This window comes from Ceratotherium simum, chromosome 9, assembly GCF_057802395.1.
Source record: "Ceratotherium simum simum isolate JZ-2026a chromosome 9, ASM5780239v1, whole genome shotgun sequence".
NCBI lineage: Eukaryota > Metazoa > Chordata > Mammalia > Perissodactyla > Rhinocerotidae > Ceratotherium > Ceratotherium simum.
Genome location: NC_141908.1, coordinates 40,659,181 through 40,674,412, shown reverse-complemented (window position 1 = coordinate 40,674,412; position 15,232 = coordinate 40,659,181). Strand labels below are relative to the sequence as shown.

Genomic DNA, 15,232 nt, shown 5'->3' with positions numbered 1-15,232 from the left:
AAAAAATCTTGATTAAGTCAGAGATGCTCTCCCTCAGAAAAATAGGTTACAAAAGACAGTAAATGCACAAGATGTCTAGGACTCCCAGAGGAAACTGCTAAAGAGTCTAAACTTTGTATAATTCTTTCCTAAGAAAAATGGAAGCTGCCAGAGTATTAAGGAGGTCATTTCCTTGAAAATCTTCTTAAGATATATTTTATTCTATGGTTTGAATATGTAAAAGCTCAAAGATCTAATTCTTCAATTAGTTTGCTTCCTTTCTCCTCATTCCCATAAAACTCATGATTAACCTAACAGCAATGCAAAACTGGATTTAATTACTTAAAATGTCCTGGGTATCTGTAGGAAATCATAATTTGAACTTGTGTTTCATCATGAATTGATATATAAAATAACCATAAAAATCTTAATAACTTCATTTCTAGAGAAAGAGTCTAAATTTTTCACAGCAAGATTTTTAAAGATCTACCATAAAAAATGGCCATTTTGGTGTACTAGTTTAAAAGATAAAACCCCAATTCTAGGTGATCGGTTTCTATATAATCACTCTTTGATTCAGCAAATAGTTAGAGTGTCTGCTATATGTCATGCCCTGTTCTGTGAACTGGAGTGCACCTGTGAACAAGACAAATAAGATACCTTTTCTCACAGAGCTTACAATCTAGTGGAGGAAAACAGATAATAAGTAAACAAGCAGGTCCATTTTTTAAAGTGAGGAAGGGCCGGCCCTGTGGCTTAGTGGTTAAGTGTGCGCACTCTGCTGCTGGCAGCCTGGGTTCGGTCCCGGGCGCGCACCGAAGCACCGCTTCTCCAGCCATGCTGAGGCCACGTCCCACATACAGCAACTAGAGGGATGTGCAACTATGACATACAACTAACTATCTACTGGGGCTTTGGGGGAATAAATAAATAAATAAATAAAATTATAAAATGAGGAAAATATCAAATAGTTATAAACTCTGTGTGATCAAGACTAGGGGGATGGCTACTCTAGACTGGGTTATCAGGGAAGACATCTAAGAGCGGAGACATTGAAGCTGAGATCTGAAAGGCCAGCCAAGCAAAGATCAGGGGAGAGCACACCAGGCAGAGGTACCAGTTGGATCAAAGATCCTAAGGCAAGGCCGGCCCTGTGGCTTAGCGGTTAAGTGCGCGCGCTCCGCTGCTGGCGGCCTGGGTTCGAATCCCGGGCGCGCACCGACGCACCGCTTCTCTGGCCATGCTGAGGCCGCGTCCCACATACAGCAACTAGAAGGATGTGCAACTATGACGTACAACAATCTACTGGGGCTTTGGAGGGAAAAAAATAAATAAATAAAATCTTTAAAAAAAAAAAAAAAAAAGATCCTAAGGCAGAATCCATGAGCATTCAAGAGCTGGAAGGTAGGCAGGTGCCGGATGGTTAGGGCTCTGGAAGAAAGGGTTGAGAGTTCAGGTTCTATCCTGAGTGGAATGGAAAGCAACTGGAAGATTTTGCGGGGTGAGTGGGAGCAGGGTTAAGGTGGTGTAAACCAAGAGCTCTGTTTTGGCATTTTGAGCTATCCATATGGAGATGAGATATCCATAGGGAATGTCTAGCATGCAGCTGGACATATGCAAGAGAAGGGAGGTCAGCAGAGAGAGGGTATTTAAAGCCATGGGACAGAATGAGTCCATTTGGGCAGCATGCAGAGAACCGGCCTGGGACACCATTTGAAATTGAATAACTAGGAACTAAATGAGGTCATCCTAAAGGCCTAAATGATTTTAAAGAAATAATACTTCATTTGGCCCTAGATAAGTCAAACACAAAAATTTACAACTTTTAGCAATTTGCTATCAAAGTAAGGTAATTTACTGAGAGTTGTATTCTGAAAAGGGTGATGGTAAGGGAAAGTGAGGATTATGATAGTGCTGTAATTTCTTTGGAAGAAAATTGCTTTAGCAATGAAGAGGATTTGAATGAAAAGGAAAACAGATAAATTTGAAAAGAAAGCACTTATGTATTGGATGATGAGTTTGAATTCTGTGTTAAGGCTATGAAACAATCAGGTGCTTATTGTATCTAATTCGTACAGGGTTTATGAATGTGACACACAGCCTAAAGAACAAAATCAATAATGATCCTTTTTATATTCTCTCCTCCAACCTCAATCCTCTCCCTCTTCTAGGCCCTGATTACAGGGGAGTCGCTATCACATTTGCTGTGCTAAGCGTCTTGGCTCTCATCAGCGGACTGATCTGGTTCCTCCTGCAGAGGAACCGTTTGCGCTGGGCGGGCTTCTCTTCAGTTCGATATGAACACGGAGTGAATGAAGATGAGATTTTGTTTCCTACTTTCCATGACTAAATTCTTCTGAAAGTTTGCTAATTTGCACTAATGTTTTATGAAAAATGAGCCATTTAAAATTTTGCCGGTATCAGTATTTACTCTGTTCCAAAGTAGAAGTCTTAGGGATGTGTTCAGTTGTTCATTGCTGTTCTGGTATCTACAGTTAATTACCCTCGAAATGCCATGTGTGTCACTCAATAGAATGGGAGAAACCAAAGCTGGAACGAAAGTGCAATTGTTTGCACAGTAGTAAGTTCAACCTGCATTTTCTCTGTAAGAATGTGGTTGGTAACTAGGATATGTATATTTTAATGGCATTTTAACACAACTTCTTAGAAAATTAAAATTGGCATATTACTAGGTCACACATCTACCTTTTAATTTTTAAAAACATCTAGCCAAATGCAAAATGAGTACCTCAAGGTAAAAACATAACTGTAAATAATATCAACATTGTTTTAAAATAGTCATTTGTAGCATTGTGGGTTAATTATTAAACCATGAGACATGCTTATTTTTTACATAGCAAAATGATGCCTCTTGGCGAGATGCTTCTTATATTATTCCAAAGATATTTCATACCAAAATTATTTAAATGCAAATGTTTTATTCATAGTTATTCATAAAACAATGGCTTTTAAAGAAAATTTGGTACTTAACATTTTCTAAAGTTTGGGAACATTATTTTTAGATTGAGTAGATACCCTGTAGCAGTGTGTTTTTTATCTTATGTACAACATATGACTGTTTCCAAGGAATCAGCTAAGGATAAGAGTTTTTGAAAATTTTACCACTTATATACTTTACATGGCACGTCAACTTTTGACTAAGAAATTTTTATCACTTTGTTGCTTTTTTACACAAGCTAAAGAGAGAAAGGATCTGTGTAGGAAAATTGTATATCTTGCATTTGTAAAAATGAAAATTTTACAATGAAATTCTAAACGTTATGATTACTACTAAAACATATAAAATTATGAATGATTAATGAAACACTGTTTTGTGGTTATCACTTTAAATTTTACCACCTATAATATATTCTTAATAATAGCTTTCACTGGACATGGTGAATGTTTTATTCAATGTTTAATTTATATTTGTACTTTAGAATATTTTTGTATAAAATTCATAGATTTATTTTAAAGTTTAGAGTGTTTATACTGTGATGAAATTGTAAATAATTTTCTAAGATAGTTTTAGTATGGTCTGAAAATATAGTATAGTTGTCCTGAAATATTTTTTATTGAATCTGTTAGACTAGTTTTCTTGCCCTATGATCTGTACAATTTTAGTCATTAACACTTTCTTCAAAGAATTTAACTTGATGTGAAAAGTACAGCTCCACACAGATCTTCCTTGACTTATGATGGGGTTACATCCCAATAAACCCATCAAGTCAAAAATGCACTTAATACACCTAACCTACCAAACATCATAGCTTAGCCTACCCTACCTTAAATGTGCTCAGAACACTTACATTAACCTACAGTTGGGCAAAATCATCTAAAGCCTATTTTATAATAAAGTGTTGAATATCTGTGTAATTTATCGAATACTGTACAAACAGAAAATGACAAACAGAATGGTTGTATGGGTACAGAACGGTTTTAAGTATTGGTCATTTACCCCATGATCCCGTGGCTGACTGGGAGCTGTGCTTGCTGCCACTGCCCAGCATCAGGAGAGCATCGTACCATATATCGCTAGCCCAGGAAAAGATCAAAGTTCAAAATTTGAATTACAGTTTCTACTGAATGCATATCGCTTTCGCACCATTGTAAAGTTGAAAAATCATAAGTCGAACCATCATAAATTGGGGACCATCTATGTATAGTAATGATGCCATAATAAAGTTGTTTTAAGTATGTGTTGTTGATCCTCGTTGAAAAAAATATCTCTAGATAGGGCTCTATTATGTTAGGCATATAGTATGACAAGAAATAGTATCCAGCTATTGTAAAGTGAGGAATCCTTAATATTTTGTATGCATTTTTTAAAGAATAAATATAGTTATTCCTATATCTCTGAATGTTTGATTTTAGTCTCCTTTCAGATTCTTTTGACTCAGCATGTCTTGTAACTATCGGATCAGCAGAGATTCCATCTGAGGTCCACTTACTTCTCATTCTTTGTGCCCCCCTCAGGAGATCCTGTCCACCACCTCCCGCCCCAAGGCATTCATCAACCACTTCTCAGTCAGTACTTCATATATCTAATTGTAGGTTCGTAGTTCCAACTCCCACTGGACAATCTCCATGAAAGTCATTCTCCACATGACCAGAACTGCCACTATTGGTTCCCCTCCTCATTTCTCCCTGTTCCAGATGTCTCAGAAGAACTGAAGACAGCCTTTTTCCAATATTTCCTAACTAACCCAACCCCAACCTGTGGTCTGACATTATTGATCTTTCAAAGTGAGGTACCTAAAAAAGCAAGCAAAAAGACCTAATGATCATGTATAGGGGACAAATATAGAAGTGATACCAATGATCACTGTCTTTTTCCCCTCTTCCCTCCCCCACAGCATGTTCCTCTCCCTGATCCTAGGCAAGATATTTTCATTATCTGGGAGTTCTCACCTGCAAATGGCTGCTGTAGTGTTGGTAACCCCCAATCGCAACCCCACTGCTGAGTTTATGCTAGGGGAAGTCAGAGATTCAGATTTCTTTATTTTGGGTTCATTTAATCCTAAAACCCTCTTGCAGAAATGACCTAATTGTTATTAGTTCAACAACCTTATCTTGCTTAGGAAGACAAATTTTAGCTAGATCTCAAAGACTTTTTTTACAAGGCCTCACAATCTGTACAAAGTTACCTCTAATCCCTGTATATTCTAAATTAAAACATTCTCACAATATCTACATCTCAACAAATTTAATATACATGTATTTCTCTTCTTCCTAAGCTAAATTAATCACAAACAGAATTTTAGAAACTTTTTTTCCATTCCCCCAACCAAGTTCTTTTTATATTCTCTTTCAATTAATATGAAGACATCATACCCTTGTCTCCTAGGCTAGAAACTCAGAAGGCATCCTCAAATCCTCTCTTTCTCATCTCTGTAAATCCAACAATTCTGTCAATTTTACCTCAGACTTCTCACAGAGTGGCTATCTCCACTGCCAACGGTCTTAGTTCAGGCCTTTATCCTTTTTTTTTGTTGGATTATTTGCACCAGCCTCTTCACTGGTCTTTCTCATCAGCCTTTCGTCTTCATCACATTTTCCCCATTCCTGGGCCGAGGGAAGCTGAAAAACACAGAGGAGGACTCACCTGCTGTTTGGTCTAAAGTTGTCTGGACCTGACTATCTCAGGCCAAAAGGGAGCTCTGCAATGCCCAGTGTAGGGACCTTCTCCAGGGACCTTATGTGGGTTGATATCAGGCCTGAGAAGTCCTAGGGTTTTGGTTCCCTGGCCAAATACCCTTTTAATACAGTGTAGGATCAAGTCAATATTGCTCCAATTGCTAAACAACACAGATGCAAAGTGAGATAAAACTGGACTCCAGGAATTAGCAAAACAGTGGTGATCTTAGCCAATGGAAATGCAGAAGAGGGGTCGAGCCAGAATCCAGAGGGGAGTGAGCTGAAAAGTAAAAGCGAAATTAAGAAAATGGGGAACATGAAATTTTGAGAAGTATGGTGGAGATGGAAAGGAAAGGGGTTGGGCTATAGCTAGAGCGAGAAAGAGGGTTGAAGACGGGTTTTTTCCAAAGGAGCAAGGAAAGAGATTCACAGGTTTAGAAGCTGAGAGGAAAGACAAAGCAAAAACAAAACCAAAAACAGTGGACAGAGAGAAGTTTATGATGCAGGGGAGAGAGGGGGAGTCATTAATGGAAGAAGATCTGGGAGAAGATGGAATGAGACAGGGAATTCTAAGCCCACAGAAAGAGGAACTGGGTTTGGATGGGTTGGGGGGAAGCATGCCTTCCTCTCTGAGGTCACGAGAGGAAGACCCGCATGAAAGAGAAGGGGAGAGCAGATAAGCGTTTGAGGATGTTTGTTACACCTGATGGCCCTCACTTTCCTGTTGAATAGAGAGGGTGAGGACTTCTGCTGAGAAACAAGGGTAGCAAATTGGGTCTCAGCTTGAAGAGAGTAATGAAAAATTGAAATACCCGATGAGGGGGAATGGCAGAGGACAATAACCAAAACAAAATAAAAGGATTACACAAGAGGCATACAGGGCCCAGATGAAATTAAAAGGCATATATTTGTAGTGACAACCATCAGGAGAATTGATTGATCTCCTCTACCTATCCTCAGTTACTTCAGTAAAGTTGAGGAAAAGCAGTTTGTGAAGAAGAAAGAAGAGACCTCATCCTCAAAAAATTAAAAATAGAACTACCATATGATCCAGCAATCCCACTTTTGGGTGTATATCCAAAGAAAATAAAAAACAGGATCTTGAAGAGATACCTGCACTCCCATGATCATTGCAGCATTATTTACAATAGCCAAGACATGGGGGGCCGGCCCGGTGGCGCAAGCGGTTGAGTGCGCGCGCTCCGCTGCGGCGGCCCGGGGTTCGCTGGTTCGGATCCCGGGCGCGCACCGACGCACTGCTTGGCGGGCCATGCTGTGGCGGCGTCCCATATAAAGTGGAGGAAGATGGGCACAGATGTTAGCCCAGGGCCGTCTTCCTCAGCAAAAGAGAGGAGGATTGGCGGATGTTAGCACAGGGCTGATCTCCTCACAAAAAAAATAAATAAATAAATAAAATAAAATGCCAAGACATGGAAGCAACCTAAGTGTCCATCAATGGTTGAATGGATTTAAAAATGTGATATATATATTTAGATATACATATATAGATATATTTATTTATTAATAAATACATGTTTATTTATAATGGATACATATCATGGATATATATATCATGATATAATAATGGATATATATATAATGGATATATACTTTGATGGATATAATATCAAGGTTATTGGATATATAAATATTTATAGTAGAATATTATTCAGCCGTGAGAAAGAAGAAAACTGCCATTTGCAACAACATGGATGAACGCTGAGGGTATTATGCTAAGTGAAATAAGCCAGCAACACAAGAAAAAAATTTTTTGTAACTACACATGGTGATGGATGTTAACTAGACTTACTGTGGTGACCATTTTGCAATATATACAAATATTGAATCATTATGTTGTACATCTGAAACTAATATAATGTTATATGTCAATTATATCTCAATTTTTCAAAATGTCACACAGAGAAAGACGAATACTGAATGACATCACTTATATATGGGATCTAAAAAAGCCAAATTCATAAAAACAGGGAGTAGAGTGGTGGTTATCAGGAGCTAGGAGTGGGGGAAAGGGGGAGCTGTTGGACAAAGGGTGCAAACTTCCAGTTATAAGATGAGTAAATTCTGGGGATCTAATGTACAGTATGGTGATTATAGTTAATAATACTGTATTGTATACTTGAAAGTTGCTAAAAGAGTAGATCTTAAATGTTCTCACTACAAAAAAGAATTAATAATGTGAGAGGATGGATTTATTAGCTAACACTATGGTGGTAACCATTTTGCAATATATAAGTGTATCAAATCAATGTGTTGTACACCTTAAACTTACACAGTGTTATACGTCAATTATATCTCAATAAAGCTACGGGAAATTTTTTTAATTGTAAAAAGGAAAAAAAAAAAAGAAAGAAAGAAGAGACCCCAGGTTCAGCGTTGGCCGGGTGGATGCAACAGAGGAACAAGGGAGGGTGTGGTGCCCAGGCTGGATGGAGAAGGGAGAAATAACAGGCTGGGGAAGATGAAGTCAAGGGACTGGAGTCTGGAATGAGGTCAAAGAGGAGGTAAGTTGGAGTGAAAGAGATGAAAAAATAAAAGGTGTGAGGTGTGATTGGAAAGGAGAACATCACAGTGAGATATTTTAATGAAATATCACATTGTCCCACACAGAGGTAGTCAGTAGTCTGTTTTGTCATACTATCATAAAAAAATGAGGAAGTGTGCCCCAGAGTTAACAGTGGAAAAAATATACCTTCCCTTAGTTCAATGATCTAGAAACAAAACACTGTAGAAGTGGGTTACTTGCCTACATTAAAATGATTTGTTAGGATGCCATTTCTATCGTAAATCTAACGATTATGTGAAAATTAGTTTAATGCAAAGTAATCCATAGTGATAAAATATACTTTGGTGCCTTAGGCGAAGGTGCAGAAAACTTTTTCAGTTGTATGGTTGCAGAGAACTGTTCGTTTTACTTGCGTAGTTAGCAGGACAGAAGAGTCCAGAATCAGAATGTTTGAATATTAAACATAGAGTACCTTTGAAACGATTCATTTTGGGTTTGGGTTCAGTATATAAACCCATTTTTGACAGCCTGAGAAGAAGAAGGGAAATAAGTCAAGCCAGACCTTGATGCTTCAGCAAGGGGCCAAACCTGGACTGGGTGGCAGAGTTCAGCAGAAGCCCTGGGCTCTGGTTTGGTTTTGGCATTCACTGTGTGTCCATGAGTAAGTTATGTTCCTTCCTATCAGTAAATGCAGATGGCCCCAACACCTCTGGCACTATGACTTTCCTTATAGACCCCTTTGGTCAGACTTCCTTGGTGCAATCACTCCATTTCAGACTGGACTATCAGAGGCACGGAAAGGGTTGGAAAGGGTTAGAAAGGGTTGAGATCACGAAAGACAAAGAATGACAGAGGAGCTGTCTCACATTGAAGGAGATCAAGGAGACATGACATCTCAATGCAATGCCGGATCCTGGACTGGATTTTAGAACAGAAAAACATTAGAGTGACAATTGGTGGAATGAGATACGGCCTGTAGATTAGTTAATAGTATTCTACCAGCGCTACTTTCCTGGCTTTGGTCATTGTACTGGAGTTATATACGATGTTAACATTTAGAGAAGCTGGTTGAAAGGTTACGGAAATTCTTTGTACTATTTTTGCAACAGTTTTGAGAGTCTGGAATTATTTCAGTTCAAATGAAAAGTTTTAGAAATTACGGAGAGACGTTCCAGAAGGCAGCGGGCCAGCGGGATCTGGCAGCCTGGGTCAGCGCTAGGGGGGGCCCCCTCCACTCCAGCCCCTCCCCGCGGGGCCAGCTCCGAGGGAGGGCTCAGGCGGATCCGCACTTCCGAGAAGCGCCGCGCTCGGCGCCCGCACCCGCCGTCATGCCCCGGGCCGCGCTGCCTGCTCTCCTGCTGCCGCTGCTGGGCCTCGCCGCCGCCGTGGTCGCGGGTAAGCTGCCCCCGTGCCGCGCCCCCTCCTCGGCCTGGGAGCCCGGACTTTGCGCAACTGCCTTCGCCCCCTGCCCAAAGGAGCAGACTCTCCACCCCGCCCCGCCCGAGGGCGGCCGGAGGGGCTGCATCCCGACCGGGCATCTCGCCGTCACCCGCATGCCCACCCCGTGCGCCCCCGTGGACGCTGGTGCCTGGTCATCCCCCACTCTCCTCCCCGTTCAGTGGGTTCCGAGACAGCGCCCCGCGGAAGGGGTCGCCGAGGATCCGAGAGAGCCCCCTGTCTTCCACGGGGTCCACATCCTCAGCGCATACCCCACTCCGCGGAGAGGGGCCCCCAAACGGGGGCTGACAGGGGGCAGAGGGACTTAGAGTCCCACGATGAGCCTAGTTTCAGGGTCATTTGGGCTGAAATGAGACACGGGGAAGTTGGCAGCGGAGATGTCCCCAGCTCGTGCACAGCGGGGCGGATGGTGGGGGTGGGGGAAGCAGGCCCTCTTCTGCCGGCGGCGTTGTTTGTCCAATTGGTTGGTGTTCAAGTTGTTGAAACAGGAAGAGTTCAGCCAAATAAGCCCTGGATCGAAGTGGGACGTGAACAGGCGAAGCATTGGATTTCACCTAAGTTGTGATTTAAAAATCTTTGTCTAGTCTGCTGTTGTGCAAGTGACATCTGAACAATTATATATGATTAGTCAGTCGCTTCCAAAATGACTCCTGAGGGAAATAGACAATTCTGTTGAATGTGTGTTTTGTGTTTTTTTAAACAAGTGTCCCATACAAGCATGTCAAAAATGTTGATGGGGGAAACTCTGGGGAAAGACTACCATCCCAAAACACTATTGATTCAACAGTTCCAGGAATTAAAGAGCAAAATAAACAAGAACTAAGTGAATATTTGTTTGGGTTTGAATAAAATGATTATGCGAGAGTTTGGGTTTTTTCCCCTGAATTTCACTGCCATTTTCTAAGTTCCTGCTGGAAGCCTACTGACAGGCAGGCACGTGTTAAAGGGTCTCAGTGTTGGAGGCAGCAGCAGAATAAGCAGCTCAGAACTTGCTTACAGACTCAAAGCTTCTTTCCTGAAAGCTTTGTCGACCAGCATTTATGACCAATTATGCCATCTGCTGCCTCCGAAGGAGCAGAAACAAGAAGTGCCCATTTTCCCACTGTTCAAACTGAGCACATCAGTTTTATCTAACACAGGCTGGACTAGAGAGTCTGCCAAGGCTAACTGTTTTGAGTCCTCCATAATGCACGCCCTCGGTACTTTTGCTGGTGACATCTAAACGCCTGTTTAACCCACCCTCTGGGTTGCCATGCCTTCATCCTTCAGTGTAGTCAAAAAATACTCCTCTTGTCAGATTTTAAAAAAAAATCTGCTTCTAGATTTTGATATCTCTCTTCTTCAGAGAAGCTATTTTGACCAGCAATAAAGGACAAGCTATCTTTGCAAAGTTTTATTCTTTTTCTTTTGGTAAGTCCAGTATGGTTAAATCGGCTTTTCAAGAGCTTTAGAAGAAGTGCATGTTGAATCAATTAATGCTATTAATTAATCAGCTTCTCTCAGTCAGGAGGCTTTAAGGATTCATTTAGAAAGCATGAGCTTTGGAGTTAGGTACAAACTGTGTGGCCTTGATCAGGTTGCCCAACTCACTGCACTTCAGTAAAATGAAGATAATACCCCATACGGCTATCATGAGCATTAAGAGAGAACTCTATGTCTAGTCCTACTACAGGCATGGTAAATCGTGGATTCCTTCCCTTTATTCTCTTCATACAAAATGAAAGGTCAGTATTGCAACCAGAAAACATCAGGAGTGCCACATTATGTGTGTTGGATGTTTATGGTTATTCACATACACGTTGATGATATAGGACTGGAAAACTATGTATGTTTTTCATCATAATACAGCACAAATCTCCTATCCAGACAAGATTAGGTAGGCTATTCAGCTTAGAACTAAATCAAGAAAGAGCTTTCCAAGGTTATCACCGAATTAGCTGAATGGTAAGATCTTAACAGAAAAGCTTCTATGGTATTGCATGAAGTATAAATTTAATGTTGAAATGGAAATCATTGTTATTGTTCTCTGTTATTTTGGAGTTTATTCGTGTAAGTAATCTTATGTTGTTCTTAGTTATTATCTTGAAAATCACAGTGAACAAAACATTCTTTAAATTCCCGAGTAAGGTTCCATGGCATCTCTCTCAAAAAATCCTTCTGTAATGGTGCTTTTTGCACAGAGTAGATGCTCAGTCTATGTTCACTGGGTCAGTGATTTCCCATGGCGGTATGAGATGAATGAATATAAGCATGTTCAGAGTAAATCTTCATTCTGTGGTCATCACGTGAATCAGAATCTAGTTACTAATTTTGAATTGCCATAGCCTATAAGACTTAGATGAGGTGCCCCTGCCTTCCTCCCTGACATCACCTCTCACCACCCTTCCTGCCATTCACTCTGTTTATCCACACTGCCCTCCTGGGGAGTCAAACACCTGCTGGTTCTGTGCAGACCACCCTTCCCTTCCCTGGTCCTTGGCATGGCTGCCCCTACCCACATCATTCAGATCTGTCTTCATATGTCACCTCCTCAGGCCTTCTCTGAACGCCCCACATTCTCTATCACATCCCCATGTTTCATCTTCTTCAAAGCCCTTAATACCATCGGAATGCATCTTGTTTATTCATTGTCTTCCTGCTTGTCCCTCTTCTTACCAGAAGGAAGCTTCATAACAGCAAAGAGTTTATTGTCTTGTGGATTTTTGTTTTGTTTTGATTTGTCTCTGTACTTTATTCTAATTTTATGTAATAAAAGAACAAAAAAACTTAGATGAATTTTAAAAGTAGGGGAGATAACTGGACTGCAGTTTCTTTCAAATTATTTTACCTCTGCTGCAAACTCACCTTAATTATTAATTCAAAGCATTAAATCATGTTAATCTATTGATGTGACTTTTTCTGACCCTTGTGGATGGCACTATTATCTTTCAGGGGAAATTATCTCAGATATATTTTTGTAAAATTTGAAATGTTAATAAATATTTTTCTTCCAATGAAAAAGTGAAATTACAATTAGGTATTATTCCAGGACTTCTTTCATTGTTGAGAAGCATCTAAAAATGTGCTTATGTGTTGAAATGAAAACAGGGTTACTGTCCACAAATTTTTATGATACATATCAAGTATTTCATTCCTTTTGTGGGTTATTTTAGATTTTAAAGGCAAATCTTGAGACTGAATTTCTAAGAAAATGGACCCGTGATGCCCAATGAGAAAGATGCAGAGTAACACTGCCACCCCCGTTCTATGAATAAATATCATGACAGCTCTTCTGAGAAAGGACGTGAGGGGTGAAGATGGAGGTGGACGTCTTGAAAGCCAGGTTGGGAAGGGTGACGTGGAGAGGGGATGGAGTGTCAGGGTGGCTGAATTTCCCTGTGATTCAGGGAGATCTTGAATCTCCTGATACAGCCCCCCGGATTAGTCAGAGACTTGGAACACCACTCCTTCATCCATATATATTGAGGTAATAAACAGCTCCTTTTCTTCCTCTGTCTCCGCCACAGTTGCCCTTGTGGAAGGTAAGTGACTGCAACTCATAGCTGAACGGGAGAGGGGCAAAGGTCTTATTATTGACATGGGAAAAAAAATACAATCTTTGCCTTTCCTTTGTTAACATTCAGAACAAGTATGTCTCAAGGATCACTTCCTCTTATGGTGTGCCTGGTTGTTTAAAAAAAGAAGTTATAAGGGAACAGAGAATTCTATTAGAACTGACCAGTAATGCAAAATATTCTTGTGGATACACCATTTTATTCTTTTATCACATGGTAATTTTAGGCAGAGGATCTGTATGGAAAATTCTGGAGTTATGTTAAGTACAAGCTTTTAAAATTTTCATCAGACTCCTAAATTCCTGTACATATTAAATCAATAGAATTATAAAATTATAAAATCCATAGAGAGTCATTTAGGTGCATTAGTAATAACCACCTATCTTTCAGGACTGCTCTGAAGAAGTAAGAGTAACAGAACAGCACTTTGCAGAGAGCATTGTGGGCAGGTTTTTTTTTGAGTGAAGTGTATTTATTGAAATATATTTTTATAGAAAATATTACAGAACCTGTAATTGAAAATCTGTGGCAGTATTTTGGGGAGGCAGTTTTTTAACTATAACAGGATTATAGCTAAGATACTTAGCATTGAAGAAGACTTAGTTTAGCCTTCTGCTCATGAAGTGCAGGAACCTCAACAACTTTCCTCACAGGAGGTATCCAGCCTCTGTTTGAACACTGTTCTTCTCAAAGTAAAAATGTATCTCTTGAGTAGTGCTTAAAGCTGGTTTCCAGGCACACACTCTGACCTGCAGCAGGAGAAGAAGGGTTCAGTGCTGAATTAACTGGAGTTACTGCTAAGGCTGAAATGAGCCTAAGGAGAAGGCAGTTGAAAGTTTTGAGGAAGTGAGTCAACACTTAGTTTCTTTTCTATTTTTCTGCTTATAGTTTTTTTGGTCTAATCACGTATTGCTTATTTAATTATTCAACAGTGGTCTTTGAGCTGCTACAATTATCATTATCATCATCATACTCACTCCCATCTCAGGGGCCTTGTGTTTGTCCTTTCCTCTGTCTGACCTAGACATCCACATGGCTTTTTTTCCTTCAGCTCATTCAGATCTTTTTTTATATGTCACCTTTATAATGAGATCTTTCTTAGAGACCTTTCTAAAAGTGCAACCCTAAACTCTACCCTATACTCAGGATCTTGCACTTTTCTCCTTAGTACTTACCACTGTCTGTGGTTGCTAGCCTCCAAGATGGCTCCAATGATTCTCACCTCCTGGAATTCATACTCTTGTGCAGCTCACGTACACACTGAATAGGGCTGACCTATATAACCAATACGATATTGTGGAAATCACAGTGTGACTCCCAAGCCTGGACTATAAAAGGCATTGCACTTCTACCCTGTTCTCATTTGAATCAGTTGCTCTGAGGGAAGCCACCTGCCATGTCATAAGGACCCTCAAGCAGCCCTGTGGAGAAGTCCACATGGTCAGGAACTGCGGCCTTCTACCCACAGCAGCACCCACTCACCATGCATATGAGTGAGCTTTCTTGGAGGCTGATCCTCCAGCCCCAGTTGTTTTCTGATGGCTGCGGCCCTGGCCAGCATCTTGACTGCAACTTCATGAGAGACCCCAAGCCAAAATCACCCAGCTAAGCAGCTACTTCTCAATTTTCAACCCGGAGAAACTGTGTGAGATGATAAAGGTTTTTTGTTGTCTTAAGCTACTAATTTGTTACATAGTAATAGATCACTAATATACCATCTAAGTATAAAACACCATCTAACATTCTACTTTACTTACCTATCTTGCCTTTGTGTATCTGCCTGGACTAGGACATAGACTCCAAGATGGCAGGAATTCTTTTCCTTTTTGTTCATATGGAATCCCTAGAACAATCTTTCCACAACAGCACACTGAGATAGGTACTATTATCATCTCCATTTTACAAATAAGGAAACTGGGGCATGGTAAGGTTAAGTAACATACCCAAGATCATGTAGTCAGAACCAGATTTTCTCCACAGCCTAATATGCTTAATCAGAACCCTGCAGTGTCCTACTTCTCTGCATGCTATCTTGTGTTACGTACAAGACACTATGATAGTTATCATTGGGGGTATAGTT

At 40.3% G+C, this 15,232-nt stretch overlaps 1 protein-coding gene across 4 annotated transcripts in view; it reads left to right on the top strand.

Annotated features, from left to right (window-relative positions):
• LOC101395501 (CD302 antigen) overlaps nt 1-15,232 on the top strand; it is a 122,595-nt gene that overhangs the window by 86,022 nt on the left and 21,341 nt on the right. For 2 of the 4 annotated variants that reach the window (XM_087435276.1, XM_004428280.3), the window contains exon 1: nt 9,460-9,535. The exons of 1 other annotated variant lie outside the window; for it this stretch is intronic. In XM_087435276.1, the coding sequence (XP_087291402.1) occupies nt 9,469-9,535 (67 nt within the window). In that variant the 5' untranslated portion in view covers nt 9,460-9,468. Of the gene's footprint in view, nt 1-2,150; nt 4,327-9,459; nt 9,536-15,232 lie in introns of those variants that run through there. One more of the 4 variants, XM_087435275.1, reaches the window with a different exon arrangement.